The 21,833-nt window shown below is 39.6% G+C and overlaps 1 protein-coding gene across 1 annotated transcript in view; it reads left to right on the forward strand.

Annotated features, from left to right (window-relative positions):
- The window catches only part of LOC122913034 (solute carrier family 22 member 9-like), a 34,175-nt gene extending 13,014 nt beyond the window's left edge, over positions 1-21,161 (forward strand). Inside the window, exons 5-10 of the mRNA XM_044259515.1 lie at positions 131-254; positions 14,160-14,275; positions 15,442-15,656; positions 17,044-17,152; positions 17,855-18,058; positions 20,985-21,161. Coding sequence (XP_044115450.1) covers positions 131-254; positions 14,160-14,275; positions 15,442-15,656; positions 17,044-17,152; positions 17,855-18,058; positions 20,985-21,045 — 829 coding nt within the window. The 3' untranslated portion in view covers positions 21,046-21,161. The remainder of the gene's footprint in view (positions 1-130; positions 255-14,159; positions 14,276-15,441; positions 15,657-17,043; positions 17,153-17,854; positions 18,059-20,984) is intronic.
- Positions 21,162-21,833: the final 672 nt, after the last annotated feature.

The following is a 21,833-nucleotide window of genomic DNA, read 5'->3' on the forward strand; positions in this document are numbered from 1 at the left end:
GTAAAGAGGAACGTAAGTTTGTGTTTCCTGGTATAACAGAACAAGAGGTAGATATTAGATGGGAAGGGAGAGGCATTTAAGGACAAAGCATATGGACAAATATGGCTGCACCTCTGTCTTCTTTGATCAGGTGGCTGGTAGAGTCTGCTCGGTGGCTGGTTATCACCAACAAATTCGAGGAGGGCTTAAAGGCACTGAGAAAAGCTGCACAGAGGAACGGAAGGAAGAATGCTGGAGAAGCCCTCACCGTGGAGGTGAATAGGAAGAGTGGGTTATGGGGTATAGGAAACTTGTGACCTTGGTGTCTATAAGGTGAATAAAAGGTGGGGACACAGTTCTGGCTTCGGGTCCTCTTACCTCATTGTCCTCGTTCTCAGTGGCCACCCACGTTGTCTGAGTTGATATAAAGAGAATATCCTGTTGCTGGGAACTGAACACAGATATTTTTACTCAACAAGAGCAGATTGCTCTTAGTGTTTATAATCACAAAGATTGTGTATTTGTTAAAGAAAGTAACACAAAGGAAACCATTTCTTTCCATTCATATTCTAATGGCCTTTCTTGAGGAAAGTAAGACCAGTAGAAGGGAGGCTTAGTGACCATGCAAAATAGAGCATGGCAGCTTGGTCACACACTCTTTCACTCACAGTAGTTACCCCATGCCTCCCTGGGCCCCTCTGGTCTCTCCAGGAAACATGGCATTGGTCACAATAGTCCACGCCTCTGCTTTGTGGAGTTTACATTCTATTTATTACAAGTTCCAAGAGCATGACAAGTTCCAGAGAAGTCTCCCCCCCGAACCTGGGCCTGGATGACAGTTATTGTTGTGGATCATTAAGTAAACCATTCATCATATCATGAACATGTACAGTATTTATCAAAATATTATAATGTGCTAGTCATGGTGCTTGATCCTAAATTGTGGTATGGGACGGAATTCCATTTTTATTAGTATTAGTATTTATTAATTGAGTATCAATAAGAGAAAAATCAGGACATCTTAAAATTAACACATATTATGAGATCTGGCTTCTTAAACTTTTAACTGTATGATAACAGTGTTGTTAATTGTAAATACAATGATCTCTCAAACTTTTTCGTCTTGCATGACTAAAACTCTATACCCATTGAATAGCAATCTCCCATGTTCCTTCTCCTTGCTCCCTGATAACCACCATTCTATTTATTGTTTTATTTATTTTAATATTTTATATACTTCATATAAGTGGAATTGCACAGTATTTTTCCTTCTGGGACTGCCTTATTTCATTTAACAAAACTTCCTTGACATTCACCTATTGTAGCATCTAGCAGGACTTCCTATGTTTATGAATGAATCATACTCTGTTTTTATGTATGCGTCACATTTTCTTTACCCATTTATCCACTGGTGGACATTCAGTTGGTTTCCTTGGTTTGGCTATTGTGAATAGTGTTGCAGTGAACATATGTGTGCAAATATCTCAAGATCCTGTTTATAATTCTTTGGGGCTTAACTCTAACCTTTCTGTTTGCAATGGTAGGGGGATGGAAAGGATTCTCATAGAGACAAGGAACCATCATCTTCCCCTGTTTAATTGGAAAAGGAAAGGATTAGGGTCTTGGCAGTCAAAGAGGAGCAATAAAACATGTTTGAAGACATGTACAATGGCACATCTGAAGGATTTTTCTTAAAACCACTTTATGCGAGTGATGAATAGCGAGATTCTACCCCTGAAACTAATAATATGATATGTTAACTAACTTGAATTTAAATAAAATCTTTAAAAAAAAACCAACTTTATGGAGGTATGACTAACATACAAAGAGCTGTATGTATTTAATATATACAAGTTGATGAATCTGATAAGTACACATCCAAACGCCCGCACCACAACCCATGCAATAAACATATCCATCACCACCTGAAACTTTCTCCTGCCCTTTTTATTCATTATTTTTGTGGAAACACTCAATGCAAGACCTCCTAATAGCAAATTTTCAATATATAATATAGCACTGTAACTGGAGACACTATGCTATACAGTGGATCCTTAGAACTGATCTCACATAAGTGAAACTTTGTACCCTTTGACAAGTATGTCCCGGTTTTCCACGCCCCCCAGCATCTGGAAAATACTATTCTGTTCTCTGCTTCTTTGTTTCAGATCTTACATCTTAGTCTCTAACCCTTTGTGAGTTGATTTTTGTGTACAATGTAAGATGTTTCCGGTATGTCCGTATCTGTTTTCCACAACACCATTCATGGAAAACACTATTCTGTCCCCAGTATGCTTAGTCTAATGCTATTCTGTTCCATTGGGCTATATGTTTGTTTTTATACTAGTACCATACTGTAGCCTTGTGATATATTTTGACCTCAAAACATGTGATGCCTCCAGTTTTGTTTCTGTTCATAAGTTCATTGTTCATAAGTCCTTTGATTGCTCATAAGTGTTGGAAGTTCATAAGTTCTTTGATTGTTAAGGGTCTTCTGTGTTTCCATATGAATTTTAGGATTGCTTTTTTTTCTTTTTTAAATTTAGATTCAATTAGCCCACATACAGTAGTTTCAGATGTAGTAGTTAGTTTCAGATGTAGTAGTCAATAATTTATTAGTGCTTGTGTTTTCTTTCTTCTAGTGAGGAATAGCTGACACACAACATTGCATTGGTTTCAGGTATACATCATAGTGAGTCAACAACTCTACATAATACTATGCACACAAGTGTAGCTGTTGTCCTCATACAGTGCTAGCACCCCACCATTGGCTATATTCTCCATGCTGTACTTCTCTACTTCATGACTTATTCATCCCATAACTGGAAGCCTATACCCCCCACTCCACTTCATTCATTTTGCCCATCTCTTCACCTCCACCCCTCTGACAACCACTGGTTTGTTTTCTATATTTATTGATCTGTTTCTCCTTTTTGTTTTGTTTTTTAGATTCCAAACATAAGTGAAAATGTATGGTATTTGTCTTTGTCTGACTTATTTCACTTACCATAATATCCTCCAGGTCCATCCAGATTGCCACAAATGGCAAAATCTCATTCTATTTTTATGGCTGAGGAATATTCCATTAATATGTCATATACATACATATGTATTATGCACATACCACACCTTCTTTATCCATTCATCTATCAGTGGACATTACATTGCTTCCATATCGTGGCTATTGCAATAATACTGCAATAAACACAGCGGTTTTCTTTGGGTAAATGTTTAGTAGTGAAATTACTGAATCACATGATATTTCTATTTAAAAAATTTTTAAAGATTTATTTATTTATTTTAGAGAACGCGTGAACATGCATGTGAGCCAGGGACAGGTGGGGGCAGAGGAAGAGGGAGGGAAATCCTCAAGCAGACTTCCTGCTGAACATGGAGCCAAATGTGGGGCTTAATCCAGGGACCCTGAGATCATAACCTGAACTGAAATCAAGAGGCAGATTCTCAACTGACTGAGCCCCCATGATGCCTCTCTATTTTTAATTTGTGAGGAACCCTCCATGCTGTTTCTGCACCAATTTACATTCCCATCAACAGTGTTATATCATCTTATTGAACTGTTCCCTTTATCATTAGGTAATACCCTCTCCGTCTCTTGTTACAATCTTTTTTTAAAGTCTATTTTGTCTGACATAAGTATTGCTATCTGGCCCCCCTTTTTTCTTTTGCCTCCATTTGCATGGAATATCTTTTTCCATTCTTTCACTTTCAGTCTGTATGTTTCTTTAGGTCTGAGGTGAGTCTCTTGGAAGCAGCATATGGGAGGGTGGGTCTTGTCTTTTATTTATTTATTTATTTTTGGTCTTGTCTTTTTTAATCCATTCTTCCACCATATGTCTTTTGATTGGAGCATTAAGATGATTTACACTTAAAGTAATTGTTGATCTAGATGTACTTATTGCCATTTTGTTTATTGTTTTCTGGTTGTTTTATTGTCTTTCTCTGTTCCTTTCTTCTTCTTTTTTTTATTTTATTTTTTTAATTTTTAAATTTTTTTTGTGTGTTTTTTTTCCAATTTATTTATTTTCAGAAAAACATTATTCATTATTTTTTCACCACACCCAGTGCTCCATGCAAGCCGTGCCCTCTATAATACCCACCACCTGGTACCCCAACCTCCCACCCCCCTGCCACTTCAAACCCCTCAGATTGTTTTTCAGAGTCCATAGTCTCTCATGGTTCACCTCCCCTTCCCATTTACCCAAATTCCCTACTCCTCTCTAACGCCCCTTGTCCTCCATGCTATTTGTTATGCTCCACAAATAAGTGAAACCATATGATAATTGACTCTCTCTGCTTGACTTATTTCACTCAGCATAATCTCTTCCAGTCCTGCCCATGTTGCTACAAAAGTTGGGTATTCATCCTCTCTGATGGAGGCATAATACTCCATAGTGTATATGGACCACATCTTCCTTATCCATTCATCCGTTGAAGGGCATCTTGGTTCTTTCCATAGTTTGGCGACTGTGGCCATTGCTGCTATAAACATTGGGGTACAGATGGCCCTTCTTTTCACGACATCTGTATCTTTGGGGTAAATACCCAGGAGTGCAATTGCAGGGTCATAGGGAAGCTCTATTTTTAATTTCTTGAGGAATCTACACACTGTTCTCCAAAGAGGCTGCACCAACTTGCATTCCCACCAACAGTATAAAAATGGGCAGAAGATATGAACAGACACTTCTCCAATCAAGACATACAAATGGCTATCAGACATATGAAAAAATGTTCATCATCATTAGCCCTCAGGGAGATTCAAATTAAAACCACATTGAGATATCACCTTACACCAGTTAGAATGGCCAAAATTAACAAAACAGGAAACAACATGTGTTGGAGAGGATGTGGAGGAAGGGGAACCCTTTCTTCTTCTTTTGTTCTCTTTTTCTGTAATAGATGACTTTCTTTAATGTTGTGCTTGGCTTTCTTTCTCTTTATTTTTTGTGTATCTATTACAGGCTTTTGGTTTATGGTTTTCATGAGGTTCGTATATAGCATCCTAAATATTTAGTAGTCTATATTATGTTGATGACCACTTAAGTTTGGACACATTCTTAAAGAACTTCCTTTTTATTTCCTTCTCCATATTTTATGTATATATCACCATGTTTTACATCTAATTACTGTGTGAGCCCCCATAACTAATTCTTTTTAAAAATTATGTTATGTTAGTAACCATACAGTATGCCATTAGTTTTTGATGTAGTGTTTCATGATTCGCTGTCTGCATATGACACTTGGCATGGACACCCAGTGCCAATTCTTTACATGTAATTGATTTTACTACTTTTATCTTTTAACCTTCATACTAGCTTTGTAAGTAATTGCCCTCTACCTTTACTGTACATTTGCTTTTACTCATGAAATGTTTTCCTTCCAGAATCTTTTCACTTCTAATTATGGTCTTTTCTTTTCCATGTAAAGAAGTCCCTTTAACACTTCTCACAAGGCCAGTTTATTGGTGATGAACTTTTTAAAAAAAATTATTTATTTACTTTATAGAGAGAGCGCATGCACATGTGTGGTGGCTGATGTAGAAGGAAAGGGAGAGAAATCTTTTTTTTTTTCTTTTAAGATTTTACTTATTTATTTGACAGACAGAGATCACAGGTAGGCAGAGAGGCAGGCAGAGAGAGAGAGGGAAGCAGGCTGCCCGCTGAGCAGAGAGCCCGATATGGGGCTCTATCCCAGAACCCGGAGATCATTACCTGAGCTGAAGGCAGTGGCTTAACCCACTGAACCACCCAGGCGCCAGTGAGGAGAGAAATCTTAAGCAGACTCTGCTAAGCACAGAGCCTCACACAGGGCTCAATCTTGTGACTCTGAGATCACCATCTAAGGTGAAACCAAGAGTCAGATACTTAAACTAGGTGCCCCTGGTGCTGATAAGCTTATAAAAGTTTTGTTTGTCTGGGAAACTCCTTATCCCTCCTTCCCTTCTGAATGGTAATCTTGCTGGGTAGAGTATTCTTGGTTGTAGGTTTTTTTTTTCCTTTTCAAAACTTTGACTCTATCATGCCACTTCCCTCTGGCCTGCAAAGTTTCTACTGAAAAATCAGCTGATAGTCTTATGGGGTTTCCCCTGGTATGTAATTAGTAGCTTCTCTCTTGCTACTTTAAAAATTCTCTCTTTATCTTTAATCTCTGGCATTTTAATTATTGTGTCATTGTGTGGAACTCCTTGGGTTCATCTTAATTGGGGCTCTCTGGCTTCCTTAACTTGGATATGTGTTTCTTTTCCCAGGTTAGGGAGTTTCTCAGCAGTTATTTCTTCAAATATGTTTGTTTGTTTGGTTGGTTGGGTTTGTTTTTTTTCCCCCTTCCTCTCTTTTCTTCTTCTGGGGCCCCTATAATGTGAATGTTTGTTCACTTGGTGTTATTCAAGAGATCCCATAACCTATCCTCATTTTTTTTTTTTTTTTTTTTTTTTTTGTCAGAGAGAGTGAGCACAGGCAGACAGAGTGGCAGGCAGAGGCAGAGGGAGAAGCAGGCTTCCTGCTGAGCAAGGAGCCGGATGTGGGATTCGATCCCAGGACGCTGGGATCATGACCTGAGCTGAAGGCAGCCGCTTAACCAACTGAGCTACCCAGGCGTCCCACCTATCCTCATTTTTTAAAAACTCTTTTTTATTGTTGCTTTCATTGAAAAACTCTTTTTTATTGTTGCTTTCATTGTGTTTTCCATTATCCTGTCTTTTAGATCACTGACATGTTCTTCTGCTACCTCTACTCTACTGTTTATTCCCTCTAGTGTCTTTTTCATTTCAGTTCTTATATTCTTTAGCTCTGATTAGTTTATGTATATATATAAAATATAAAAATTTATATATATAAAAACTTATATTTATAAATTTATATATAAATTATATATAAATATAATATATAATATAGATATGATATATATTTAAATTTATATATAAATATAATTTTATATTTATAAATATATAATATATAAATATTGAAAATTATAAAAAATAAAAATATATAAAATATATATAAAAATTCTATCTCTTTGTCAAAGTTCTCACTGAATTCATCCACACTTCTCTCCAGTCTGATGAGCCTCTTTATGACCATTACTCTGAACTTATCAGGTAGATTGGTTATCTCCATTTCATTTAGTTCCTCTTCCAAGGTTTTGTCTTATTCTTTCACTTGGAGCATGTTCCTCTGTCTCCTCATTTTGCTTGGATTTTTGTGCTTGTTTTTATGAATTAGGTGGAACACCTACTTCTCCTAAACTTGAAGGAATGATCCTGTGTATGGTTATTGCCTATGTAGATTCTCTGTGCCTGGTGACTTGTGCTGGATGGCTAGAGCTGTGGCTGGTGTGGGCTAGGGACCCTAGGGCACTCTGTGTTGGGACTGTCCCTGGTTGGTTGCCTGGTGCTGAAGTGGGCATGGGCCAGGGTGTCCCAGGGCTCTCCATGCAGAGGGCTCCCTGTAAGGACAGCTGAGCTGAAGTGAATGCAAGCCTGGGGTTCCTGGGGCTCTCCATGCAGAAGACACCCTAGCAGGATAGCTGAATCTTAAGTGGTGATAAGCTGGGGTATTCTCTGGTCTCTCTGCACAGAGAGAAACTTGGTTCTCTGTGTGAGCTCTGAAGCTGAAGTGGGTGCAGGCTAGGGAGTCCCAGGACACTCTGTGAAGGGGACACTGTGGCAGGCTGGTGGGAACTGAGGTGGGTTCAGTGCAGATGAAGAGGTGGTCCAGGGCAGTTCACTCAGGAGATGCCCTGGAAAATCATCTGGGACAAAGGTGGGTTTAGAGTGGGAGGTCCTGGGGTGCTGTACACTGGGGATTCCCTGGTAAGTCATCTGGAAACAGAGTGGTGCTGGCCTGGAGGGTTCCAAAGTGCTTTGCACCTGTGTCATATAGGTGAGACAGCTGGAGCAATAATGAGTGTTGGCCAGAGGTGTCTTGGTGTGTACCCCACTGGGCCACCTTGGTGGGATAACAGGCTGGTGTTGTCTAGGGGTCTAGGGCTTACTGAAACAGTAGACTGGTGAAGCTGCCTGGACCCTGCTCCCATCTGCACTATGAAGGTTGTAAGGAAATATAAACCCTGGTGCTTTCCAACTCCTCTGGCCTGGAAAGAGTTCCAGCAGCTCCCCTGCCATTTGGCAGAGTTGTAGGGCTTAACCTTTTATATTTCATATGCTCTTTTCAACTGGCTTTTTTTTCTGTGCCCCAGGGCAGACAAGTCTGCTCATAGTCCCACTGCAGTTTGCAGTGTCTGAGGTGGGAACTCCCTTTGTTATCGTGTCTCCATTTCTCTGCGTGGTCTCTCTTTTCTTGTGCAGAAGCTGTTCAGTCACCCCTCAGATCTTCTCCAGGATTAATTGCTCTATAAAGAGATATAGATCGGTGTGTTCTATGGGGTAGTTAAGTTCAGGGTCTTCCTATGTTGCCATCCTGGACACTCAGGATTGGTTCTTTCTTTCTTTCTTTTTTGTTCTTTTAAAAACATTTATTTGATACTTCATTCTAAAGGATTTGATGCATTTTACAACATTCACATATGTGAATCACTTGTGAGGAAAACAGAAATCAAAATTTTAAAAACATTAAGACTGTATAAAGAATAACACTAGGGGGGCCTGGGTGGCTCAGTGGGTTAAGCCTCTGCCTTCGGCTCAGGTCATGATCTCAGGGTCCTGGGATCGAGCCCCCCATCCGGCTCTCTGCTCAGCAGGGAGCCTGCTTCCCCCCAGCTCTGCCTGCCTCTCTGTGTACTTGTGATCTTTCTGTCAAATAACGAAATAAAATCTTAAAAAAAAGAATAACACTAACACATAGACAAAAAAATATATATATATCTTTTTAGGATATTTATATATAGGATATATATATATATATATATATATATATAATTTAGGAGATATATATATATATTCTCCACATGTATTTTGAATCCATCCAGCCATTTTTCAGCTCCACTGCTACCTCTATAGTCCACATCCTTCTTCCCTCTGACCTAGTTTCTCTCCCACCCCCACTGTTGCTCCCTTCTCATCCCTTGCTCAGAAAGTAGCTAGAGTGGGGCACCTGAATGGCTCATTCCTTTAAGCATTCAACTCTTGGTTTTGGCTCAGGTCATGATCTCAAGGTCCTGAGATCGAGTCCTACTCAATCCCCATCAGGCTCTGTGCTCAGTGGGGAGTCTGCTGGAGATTCTCTCCCTCTGCCCCTCCCCCCACTTGTGCAAGCTCTCTCTCAAATAAATTAAATTTTTAGGGGGAAAAAAAAAAGGAAAACAGCCAGAGGATACTTTAGAAACATAAGCCTGATCCTCTAAACCACCTTCTCCTGCCTAACAACATCTATAGGTTCTCTCTTGAATTTAGGATAAAAATCAATGTCCCTACATATGACCCACTAAGCCTTTCGTGGTTTGGTGCTGACAACTTCTAGCAGCCATTGTTGATTTTGAGCTGCCCATTAACTATTTGTACTTCCTAATTGCAACCTAGTTTTCTTTTAGGGAATCACCTCTTTACCTTTGGATAAAACAGTCTGGTGGAACCCTCAGTCTGGTGCTCTGTCTTTTCCTAGGCATGGGGCAAGCTTTTTTTCCTTTTCTTTTTCTTTCTTTCTTTCTTTTTTTTTTTTTGCAAACATGTTTTAAGAGCAAGGCCAATAGATGCCCTGAGAATGAGTTGATGGACAGAGGTAAAAGTTGGTTAAAGTTGATTGATCCAAGAGGCAAGTACCCAGACCTGGCCATACCTACTATAAGACTCTTCTTCCTGGACTTCCTGCTCCAAATACTTTGGAGATTCCTGAATCCCGCCTATTTGAAATCTTTTCTATCAATTCAGGATTGTTTTCTCTATTTCTGTAAAGAATGCCATTTGGATTTTGATAGGGATTTTATTAAATCTATAGATCACTTTGGGTACTATGGGTATTTTAACAGTATTAATTCTTTCAATCCATGAATATGGGATATCTTTCCATTTTTTATTTGTCTGCTTTAATTTGTTTCTTCAGTGTTTATAATTTTTAATATACAAGTTTTTCATCCCTGGTTAAGTTCATTTCTAAAGACTCTATTACTTTTGATTTTATTGTAAACAGGATTTTTAAAAAATACCACACCCAGGGTGGAGCCCAGTGTAGGGCCTGAACTCACGATCCTGAGATCAAAACTTAAACTGAGATCAGGAGTTGGATGCTTAACTGACTGAATCACCCAGGTGCCCTGAAAAGGATTGTTTTCTTAATTTCATTTTCAGATGGTCTGTTGCTGGTGTATAGAAATGCAACTGATTTTTGTATTTTGCTCTTGTGTCCTGAAACTGAATTCATGTATTGTTTCTAACAAAATTTGGAGGTGTCTTTAGGGTTTTTGTCATAAAAGATCATGTCATCTGCCAACAGAGATAATCTTTTTTTCTTCCTTTCTGATTTGAATGCCTTCTGTTTCTTTTTCTTATCTAATTGCTCTGGCTAGGACTTCCCAATCCTATGTTGAATTAAAGCATCATTCTTGTCTGGTTCCAGATCTTAGAGGAAAAACTCTAAGTTTTCCACCATTAAGTATAATGTTAGATGTGGGCTTTTCATATAAGACCTTTAAGGTAAGTTCCTTATTTCTTGAAAGTTTTTAAAATCGTGGATGTGGGTTGAATTGTGTCAGATGCTTTCTTACATCTATTGGGATGATCATATGTTTTCTAACCTTCAATGTTTTCTAACCTTCATTCTGTTAATGTGGTGTATCACATTTTTTAAAATTTGCATAAGTTGAATTTTCCTTGCATCCCAGGAATAAATCCCACTGAGTCATGTGTGCAGCGTGTGTGTGCTGTTGAAGTTGGTTTGTTAATACGTTGCTGATAATTTTTTCACTTTTGTTCATTGGGGATATTGCCCTGTAGTTTTCTTTCCTTATGGTGTCTTTGTCTGACTTTGGTTTCAGAGTTATACTGCACTCATAAAACAAATCTGTTAGTGTTTCCTCTATTTTTTGGAAAAGAATGAAGAGGATCAGTGTTCATAACTTACATGTTTGGTAGAATTTACCTGTGAAGCCATCTGGTGTCAGGCTTTTATTTCTGGACTACATTAAAAAAAATTCTAGTTAGTTGACATACAGTTCAATATTGGTTTCAGGAGAAGAGTTCATTGGCTCATCATTTATATATAATATCCAGTGCTCATAATAACACATGTCTTCCTTAATACCCATTACCCATCCCTCCCATCTTCCAACCACCTCCCTCCATCAACCCTGTTCTCTATACTTAAGAGTCTCATGATTTGTTTCCCTCTCTCTCTCCTTTCCTCCTCCCAAATGTTCATCCATTTTGCTTCTTAAATTCCACAAAAGAGTGAAATCATATAGCATTTGTCTTTCTCTTATTGACTTATTTTCCTTAGCATAGCACACTTTAACTCCATCCATATCATTGCAAATGGCAAGAATTCATTCTGTTGATGGCCAAGTAGTATTTCTACACATATATATACACACACACATGCATACATATATACCACATTTTCCTTATCCATTCTTCAGTTGATGGGCATTTGGGCTCTTTCCCTAGTTCGGTTGTTGTTGGTAATGCTGCTATAAACATCAGGGGGCATGTACTCCTTTGAATGTGTATTTTTGTACCCTTTGGGCAAATACCTAGTAGTGCAATTGCTGGATCATAAGGTAATTCTATTCTTAGCTTTTTGAGGAACCACATTACTATTCTCCAGAGTGGCTGCAATAGTTTGCATTCCCACTAACAATGTAAGAGAATTCCCCTTTTTTCTACATCCTTGCCAACACCTGGTTCTTGTGTTATTAATTTTAGTCATTCTGACAGGTGTGAGTTGATATCTCATTGGGGTTTGGAAAATTGAAAATTTTCATTAGTTTTTGATATGATGTTCAATGATTCATCAGTTGCATGTAACACCCATGCTCCTCTCAACATGTGGCCTCCTTAATACCCATCATCCCAGGGTATTTGTGCATTTGAAAAAGCTGTAGCATCTTCCAGTCTCTACAGTCTGCTTAGCAGGAAAAGCCCTTCACCACTCACCATGGCTGGAGATTCTGGGTAAGCCAGTTAGCAGGGTTTTTCAGGGGGTCTGCTCCTTGGGCCCATGGATGTGTGGACCTTTTTCCAGGGTCTGCAGGTGGATCCACTGCCAGCTTCATGAACAGGTGGGCCAGGTTGTGGGCTTGCTAAAGCCTCTTTGAAGTAAAGCAAGGGTGGAATGTGAATAGCGAGAGAAGGACATAGCCTGGATTGCAGATGTGCAGGAGCTGAAAGCTACTTGAACGTAGTTACACTTGAAATGGGTCTTACAGATTGAGGTAGAACTAGCCAGGTTTAAATCAAGCAGGGATATGACTAAATTTCCCATTGGGAGCAGTCCAAATGGCGGCAGAGGGGCCAACCCAGTGGTGTGCTAGTAAATGTTTAACACCTAACATTATAGGAGGGGAGAAAAAAGCCATAGATCTCAAATTTGTGGTGATCATCAATTTCTATAGTATGAATATTACCACCATTGTCAACAAAAGCCACCAGCATCACGGTGATTGTTTTACAAACTATCTAAAAATTTAACGAAGGGCTTTTGTGTATTTGAACCTGCTAATTCCAGGACAACAATGGGCAGTTTCATGCTTTTCACCCCAACATGGTGTTATTATGGGCATAAATAGTTTTTTTTTTTTTAACTAGCAAAGGACAATTAGAGAAAAAGAAAAGATGAATTAAAAAAAACAAAAAAAAAAACCACAAAGATCCATCAGGCTCCCATTTGAATATAGGCCTCCTCTTTCTTAATTAAGAATTTTACCAGGTACGAGGAGCTCATTGACTTCCCATAAATGACCTGGCATCACCTCCCTAAATTCTTCCAGAAATACAACTCACATCTCTGCTCACCAAAAGTGAATGGCCAGTGGGAAATAACCCATCAGCATCTCCCAGACGTTTACTCTCATACTGGATATGATTTGAGGCCAGTCTCACAGACATGGCAGCCCTCATCTGGCCCAAGTTTAAAGTATGCTTGGAGCCCATCCTTAGAATACTGCCTATGACAATGACCTGTGTTCATGAGTTTCTGGTGTTAGTTGCAGGAAGGAGATGCGATCTTGACTCTTCCAAAAGCATAAGGCCAGCATTTTGCTGCTTGAACTAGCTCTGCGATTGAAAAAGACATTCTTAATCTGGTAGGTCCTCACTCAATTGACCTTACATTTCTCTAAATTCCCTTCCTCGTGGAATTTTTCCAATGGACTTCATGGTATTGTTTCACTTGTAAAGGCAGGATGAGAATTAAGTCAATATTATTGGAATAATTAGTAAGTAAGTATTTGAGGTTTGCTGGATACAATTCCATCTACGTATTTATAACCTAATGTATGGGTAGAAAGTCTTCATGAAAAGGTGCTATTATTTTTCTCTACCTATTTCTTCTCCCCCTCCATCTCCTCCTCCTCCTCTCCTCCCCTCCTACTCCCTCTTCTCCTTCTTTCCCCCCTCCTTCTCCTCCTCCTCCTCCTTCTTCATGACAGAGAGATATGGTTTAGAAATACTTAATAACCTTCTGCAAGGTATACACCTAGCATGCTGCAGGGCCATTAAGCAACTCCAGATTATAACCAACTTGGGTATGAGTTATTCTACATCAAGATGCCACCCTGGTTTCATTCTCAGATTTAATTCTAGGCATCACCTTCATGGAAGCACAATATGCCAGGAATTCCCTCAAAGATACTGAATGAAGAACCAAAATAAAGGCTCTCAGGAAATGTCATTTTTCCTGAGGTAAACAGCTTCTTTGCAAAGGATGGCTGGCTGAGAACCAAGCTTAACATCCAGGTCTTTCATGCCCATCTGGCATAAATGGAGCTTTGGACCTTAATCCAAGTAACTCACATTTGATTCCCTTCCTGATCTGAATATCTAACATACACACCCTTTCTGATGCCCGACAGCCCACTCAGATCTTGTGTTTAAAAAGTCTTTTGTTTTCCTGAGGCTCCTTCAACTCACCTTTCACATGTCAGTGTCTTTTTGAGGTCTTGATTTCCTCCTAAATATAACAGCAAGTGGTCTAGCTTATCCTCTGTGGGGGGGGCCTCCTAATGCTCACATTGTGTGACAACTGAACAGTTTCTTGTGGCGGTTGTTGTTGAAGGTTTTGAGATCCACCATGAAGGAGGAGCTGGAGATAGCACAGGAAAAACCTTCCGTGCCTGACTTGTTCCGTACACCCATCCTGCGCAGAAGGATCTGTTTATTGTCCTTCGTGAGGTAAGTTTCACACTGTGCATGAAGAATATTAAAATAGTGGAGACATTAATCTATTCCTATCAAAGGATACAACAGGCTGTAGGGACAGATTTGGAGATAAAACATGAGGAAGCCAAAGATAATTGTGTTTTTTAGTTACAGAAAGACTGACCCAGAACTAATTGTGCAATGAGTTTTGTTTATTAGGTCAACTTACAAGTGGAAATGAAAGCTGTGAACTTCAATCACAGTAGAGATTTTAGCTTTAAGTTTCTTCACTTATTAGTTTCCATGTCAATGGAGATAAAATCACAAAGAGTTGGGATGTCTGGCTGGCTCAGTCAAAAGAGCATGTGACTCTTGATCTCAGGGTTGTGAGTTTGAGCCCCACACTGGGTGTAGAGATCACTTATATAAACTTTTTTTTTTAACTTTAAAAAAATTCTTAAGTGCACCAATGTATATAGCTTGATGGATATTTGCATATGTAAATGTGCAACCATCACTCAAATTAGGATATAGAAAAAAACTCTAAAACCCTTGAGTACCTCATTATGTATTCTTTCTTTTTTTTTAAGATTTTATTTATTTATTTGACAGACAGAAATCACAAGTAGGCAGAGAGGCAGGTAGAGAGAGAGAGGAGGAAGCAGGCTTCCTGCTGAGCAGAGAGCCCTATGTGGAGCTTTATCCCAGGACTCTGGGATCATGACCTGAGCCGAAGGCAGAGGCTTTAACCCACTGAACCACCCAGGCACCCCAGTATTCTTTCTTTAAAAAAAAAAAGAGTTTATTTATTTATTTGAGAGAGAGAGAGAATACAAACAGGGTGAGGGGCAGAAGAAGAAGCAGACTCCCTGCTGAGCAGGACTCCAAGATCATGACCTGAGCCAAAGGCAGATGCTTAACTGACTGAGCTATCCAGGGGCTTCCCTCATTGTATATTCTTAAGAATACCCTCACCCACCAATGGTTACCAAAAAGTAACCATTATGACCTCCAATTTATGCAATATTTTGTGATAGTTTTAAAATCATCACCACGTAGAATTTTCTACAAAACAGACTGTACCTTTGTGCTTGAACACTAACCACTGGCTGCCTGTCTGATGATATTTATGATTGTGGTCTGTAGAACCTGGGGTCTAAACGTAATGACATCTATCTTTCTTCTTTTGTTCCCTGCAGATTTGCAACCTACATGCCCTTTTATGGCCTGATTCTCCACCTCCAGCACATTGGGAACAATGTTTTCCTGTTCCAGGTTCTCTTTGGCATGGTCAACCTCCCCGCCAATTACATTGCCCTTTTGGCCCTGAATCATATGGGCCGTCGAGTAAGCCAGATGATTTTCGGGTCCTTACTTGGAATCTTCATTCTAACCACCACGTTTCTGCCTGAAGGTGAGAAAAGAGCACAGGTTGAAGAAAAGAAATATCTCAGGGACTTGGAGACTAGACTCACACAAGGAAAGGGAGAATATGGTTCTAATGATTCCCCAAAACTGATCTGAAGATTTAGACAGATTCTACCATTATGCAGCTGGGAAAGAGTCATAGCTCAGTAAGAGCTGGTGCAGACGTATGGCTATCCTAATCACATTTGAGAAGTATCTGGTGCTGTATCTTCCTTAAAGTTTCTCTAGGAGACCAATTAATCACTTGCCCTTTTGGCTTTGACCAATCACACTTGTAATTGTAAATGACAGTATCATGTCCAATATATATTCATTTTATCTCATATGAGCACACAATACCCTCATTTATGCTGTCTGGTTATTTTCTTATTACTACAGCTTCGGTGACAATTTACTCCCTGATGTCTACCTATATTCACTTGTGTGTCTTTTATTAGGTCAACATCACTGCAATCATGGTTTAGGGAAGACTTTTGATTTCAAGAAAATAAAAGTATCTTGTTTTCAAGCAGAGAAGCAGGCAATAGGAACAAGGAGTGAAGCAGTTAAAGCCTCTCTCAGAATCTATTTTACTAAATTAAATGATCTTATGTAATGAATAGGGGAACGGTGGTGGTCCTGTGCTTTGCCTAACTCCCAGCATAACTGTGTATGTTACAGGATCCCAGATTGGTAGCTCTGCCCTCATCTTGGATGTGTACACTTTGCACGTTTGCTGCTTTACCACAAGTGTACTCCAATGTTGTAACACTCTCATGATATATATATATTTTTAAATTATTGAGTAGAAGGCGGACTCTGAGATTTCCTTTCAGAGGTTTCCAAAGTCCAACAATTGTTCCCCTAACACAGGTCTTTATTCTTAAATCTTCAAATATTGCTCTAGATCAAGCTAGTCTCCAGCTTATCCAGAACATGATACAAAGGTCTTATTACTCTCTGCCACAGTACTAGCCCCACGTTAATATCATGTGTGCACCCAGGTTTTAAACTCCTCAAGGACATCGATGAGTTTTACATTCCTCAGTAATTATTCATATGGAGTCCCACTTTATACATGAAGGGCAGAGGAGACACTGGACAAAATAAATGAAAGCAAACTCACGTTCCCCTCTCCGTCTTTGGCAAATCTCTGATGTGTAAGGGAGAGGTAATAAAATAACTAGGGTTTTTTATTCTCTGTTTAAGTTGTAACCTACAGATAAGTCACATTTCTCAGCTACTGGTCACTCCACGTTCTCTGCCTCTGTGCACTTTTTCTACAATGTATTTAACACATGCAAACATGTCCAATTGTCTTTTTCATTTGTTATTTGGTGGATGGTGACTCTTTTAGCTCTGATTTCCTGAGTCTCGCTGGTCTTCCTCTCCAGAAATGCAGACTCTGCGTGTTACTTTGTCAACTTTGGGAGTAGGAGTTTCTTCTGCAGCTCTCATGAGTACTTCTGCCCATGGAAATGAACTAATCCCTACCATAATCAGGTACAAATCTCATGGAAGCTCTAGCATGGTCAAAACAGACCTTCCCCAGCTAATTAACATTTATAGTGGAAAGAACACTGGAGAGTTATCAGAAGCATCAATTATAATAGCTTTTTTTAAAAAGATTTTATTTATTTATTTATTTATTTGACACACAGAGAGAGAGAGAGAGAGAGAGAGAGAGGAGAAATACAAGCGGGGGTAATGGGAGAGGGAGAAGCAGGTTTCCTGCTGAGTTGGGAGCCTGATGTGGAATTCGATTCCAGGACCCTCGGATCATGACCTGAGCTCAAGGCAGACACTTAACGACTGAACTACCCAAGCGCCCATAATAGTATTAATAGTAACAAAAATTACAACCAAAATTTATACTAAATTTAAACTAAAATTTATTAAAATTTGACTTTGGCAAGGCACTGTGTTCTTTTTTAACATACCATCTCACATAATCTACAGAACCACTCAATGGTAGATGGTATGGATAAGAGTATTTTTTTAAATGATGAAAGTATGCGCTAATGCACTTGTGCACTTGAAAAAAATTGCTAGCAAACATGACAGCATATTTGAAATGTAAGAGTATATCGTCAACCTTCGTGTATCTAAACACTATTGTGATATCTCCCATGATTTAGACAAAATAATAAATCACAAATTACCTGCGTGGATTTATACTTGTGTTTGTATTGTTTGCATTCCAAGAGCAACAGCGACAGGAATCCTGGGAATTGCTGCTAACTTTGGAGCAGCCCTGGCTCCCCTCTTGATGATCTTAACTGTGTATTCTCCCCACCTGCCCTGGATCATGTATGGAGTCTTCCCCATCCTCTCTGGTCTTGCTGTTCTCCTCCTTCCTGAAACCAGGAATCGGCCTCTGCCTGACTTCATCCAGGATGTGGAAAAGGAGTGAGTAGACCCCCCTGGCTGCCACTTAGGGGAACTGTGTGCTCTAGGTCTGTGATGAGGAAGGCAAGACACCATTCAGGATCACTGTCCCCTGGGAAAGATTTATGAATTTAAAAAAATATTTTTGATTTATTCATTTAAGAGAGAGAGGGAGCACAAGCAGTGGGAGAGGCAGAGGGAGAAGGAGAAGCAGACTCCCTGCCCAGCTGGGAGCCCATCGTAGGGCTTGATCCCAAGACTCCAAGATCATGACCTGAGCTGAAGGCAGACACCCAACCATCTGAGCCACCTAGGTGCCCCTATGAATTTTCTTTTTTTTTTAGTGAGCTATATGCCCAAATGGGGCGTGAACTCATGACCCCTCGACCAAGTCACCTGCCCAGCGACTGAGCCAGCCAGTTGCCCTTCCCAGGGAAAGATAGACCTGGACATATGTCATGTGGTCAGTGCCTTTGGTTTAGCTACAGCTCCGTTCCTCTTCACACTGACTTCAGATACCCCATGGCTCCCCAGGTCATACAGACTGGCTTTGCCCAGCGGCCAAAATTAGGTGCCTTAGGGTGACAAACACACCCTGAAGGTATTTCATAGACACACACCGATCCAGACACCAGGATCTCATCCCTCAGACCCCAGCAGCCCCCAGCTGGGGGAGTGCAGTGAGCTCCCCAGAGTGTCTGAGGACTGCCCTGGTCACTGAAGAATCTGAATGGGATCAGGGAGATGACAGGAGCCCCTCCCACAGATGACCATGTACCTCAGGGGAAGAGTCTCGTTGGGCTGCCTGTGAGATCCAGACCAGCTGCTGGTTTCTGCTGGGAATGCAACTGTTGAGAAAAGTGGGAAAGGAGGAGTAAATATTGGTTGGTTGGTTGGTTGGTTGGTTGTTTGGTTTTACACAGAACAAGAAATTTTATTATCTTGAATGCTGGTGCATTCAAACAAATAACAAGCTTAATTAATCGGAGGGAAACCTCATATACCATGGCAGATTTCTGGGAAGGTTTCAACCCTTTAAAGGTTGAAGGCGTAATTGTTCAGTCTTCTTTCAGATGGAGGGCTTCCCTTTTACTTGACATTTTTTTTTAAAGATTTTTATTTATTTATTTGAGAGAGAGAGACAGTGAGAGAGAGCATGAGCGAGGAGAAGGTCAGAGAGCGAAGCAGACTCCCCATGGAGCTGGGAGCCCGATGTGGGACTCGATCCTGGGACTCCAGGATCACGCCCTGAGCCGAAGGCAGTCGTCCAACCAACTGCGCCACCCAGGCGTCCCTTTACTTGACATTTTTACTTTAACAGTTGTTACGAAGTTCAACCAAAGTCTTTCACCTGTAAGGTTAAATGGAAAACAGAGTGAAAAAAAATTGTTAGTGTTAGACTTTGTTTTCTTTGTTCTTTCATATACATGGTAATGTCTAACTTTGAAATTTTCTTATGGACATCTTAATTTTTGAGTTTTTAAAAATGTTAAGTCCATGAATTTTCTTGCTTTATGGATCATAGTAGCTTCACAAATGACTAAGATACATGCACAAACAAAATTTCAGATGTTCTCAAAAACATATTTGGAGATATAGCACACGTGATATATATTTCTTTTTGGGTCCTTATCCTTTTGGGATACTGAAGAATACCCAATTTAAAATATAGGCATTTTTTTGGGTCATGGGGCCTACTCAAAAAGGAAGGAAGGAAGGAAGGAAAGAAGGAAGAAAGGGGCGCCTGAGTGGCTTAATAAGTTACATATCTGACTCTCAATCTCAGGTCAGGTCTTGATCTCAGGGTCATGAGTTTAGCCCATGGGCTTAAATGGGCTCCATGCTGGGCATGGAGCCTACTCAAAAATAAAATAAAATAAATAAATAAAATATAGGCATTTTAATTGATCAAGAATTTTTAAATTTTTAAAATTTTGAAGAATTTTTAAAATTTTTTAAAAGTTTAAAAAATTTATTGAATTTTTTATTTTTTCAGCATAACAGTATTCATTATTTTTGCACCACACCCAATGCTTCATGCAATCCATGCCCTCTCCAATACCCACCACCTGGATCCCCCAATCTCCCACGCCCCGCCCCTTCAAAACCCTCAGATTGTTTTTCAGAGTCCATAGTCTCTCATGGTTCACCTCCCCTTCCAATTTCCCTCAACTCCCTTCTCCTCTCCACTTCCCTTGTCTTCCATGCTATTTGTTATGCTCCACAAATAAGTGAAACCATATGATAATTGACTTTCTCTGCTTGACTTATTTCACTCAGCATAATCTCTTCCAGTCCTGCCCATGTTGCTACAAAAGTTGGGTATTCATCCTTTCTGATGGAGGCATAATACTCCATAGTGTATATGGACCACATCTTCCTTATCCATTCATCCATTGAAGGGCATCTTGGTTCTTTACACAGTTTGGTGACCGTGTTTAAAATTTTTTTTAAATTTTTAAATGATCAAGAATCAGAAAAAGGGTGCCTGGGTGGCTCAGTGGATTAAAGCCTCTGCCTTCAGCTCAGATCATGGTCCCAGGGTCCTGGGATCGTGCCCCACATCGGGGGGTCTCTGCTTAGCAGGGAGCCTGCTTCCTCCTCTCTATCTGCCTGCCTCTCTGCCTGCTTGTCATCTCTGTCTGTCAAATAAATAAATCAAATCTTAAAAAAAAAATGGGAAAGGATTTTTAAACTTTTGTATATTGCCTTTACCTCTTCCAAATCCCTTTGGCTTCCAGATCCCTTGACCTCCAAAGATGAGAGTGGGAGTTGAAACTATGGAAGCTGCCTTCCCAGAATTTACTCAGGTCCTTCGGGCGGGGGTCCTGATTTTAATCAAAATTGATGGGTCAAGAATCAGTTTGCTTTAAGAATGCAGGACCTGTATGTTGACTTGTCTTCTCATTTTTGTGCTTTTTTGTTGGTTTCATTGTATTTTTACCAGGAGAGAAGGCCTAAGAAAAACAAAGAAGGAAGATACCTTCATGAAAGTGACACAGTTTTAAGGAGTTCCAGTAACGAACTGCTAATCAAGGAGCAAGACAGAGGAAGGAAAGTCAAGATCATCCCCAGATACTGGAAAGATCTGTAAAATAAACAAAACAAAAAGCTATAAAGGAAACATGGATCCCTTTCATAATTGCAGGACTAAGTAACTACGCAATAGCTACAGTTAATCATAATGAGAAGATTGAGGAAAGCCCTAATACTTGAAAAGGTTTTTTTATTCTTGAAGTCTTGTAGATATACAATGTTCTATTAGTTTCAGGTGCACCACATAGTGATTTGACAATTCTATACATTCAAAGTCAATATTTTTAAAGGAATCATAGTAAAATATGTGCAAAATTATAGATGTCTAGCATCTTTCTGGACAGAAAGCTGGAATAGAATTTAAAAACTTTGATTTTGCCCCAGTTAATTGGTAGAGTAATTGTTGGAGTAATTACAATGGAAAACTCCATCTTTGGGGACAACTCCAAAAAGAGTTCCATATGTATCTACAAATTAATAATAGGCAAAATGATTCAGAAAAATGAGGCTCATGGAGGGAGGATGAGGTAGGTTTTGGGGGCAACATATGCTGGAATGAGACACAGTAGGTCAAAAACACAATAGCAGATGCCTTTACAAATCCAAAGAAGTCCAGAATGATAAGGTAGCATATTTGACACTTGAAGTTTGATCATTATCAATGATTTCATTATCAACGATTCATTGATCATTATCATTATCAACAAATCATTATCAATGATTTATGATGATTAAGGGTATCATAAATCACTGACAGAAA

Source organism: Neovison vison, chromosome 7, assembly GCF_020171115.1.
Source record: "Neovison vison isolate M4711 chromosome 7, ASM_NN_V1, whole genome shotgun sequence".
NCBI classification, from domain to species: Eukaryota; Metazoa; Chordata; class Mammalia; order Carnivora; family Mustelidae; genus Neogale; species Neogale vison.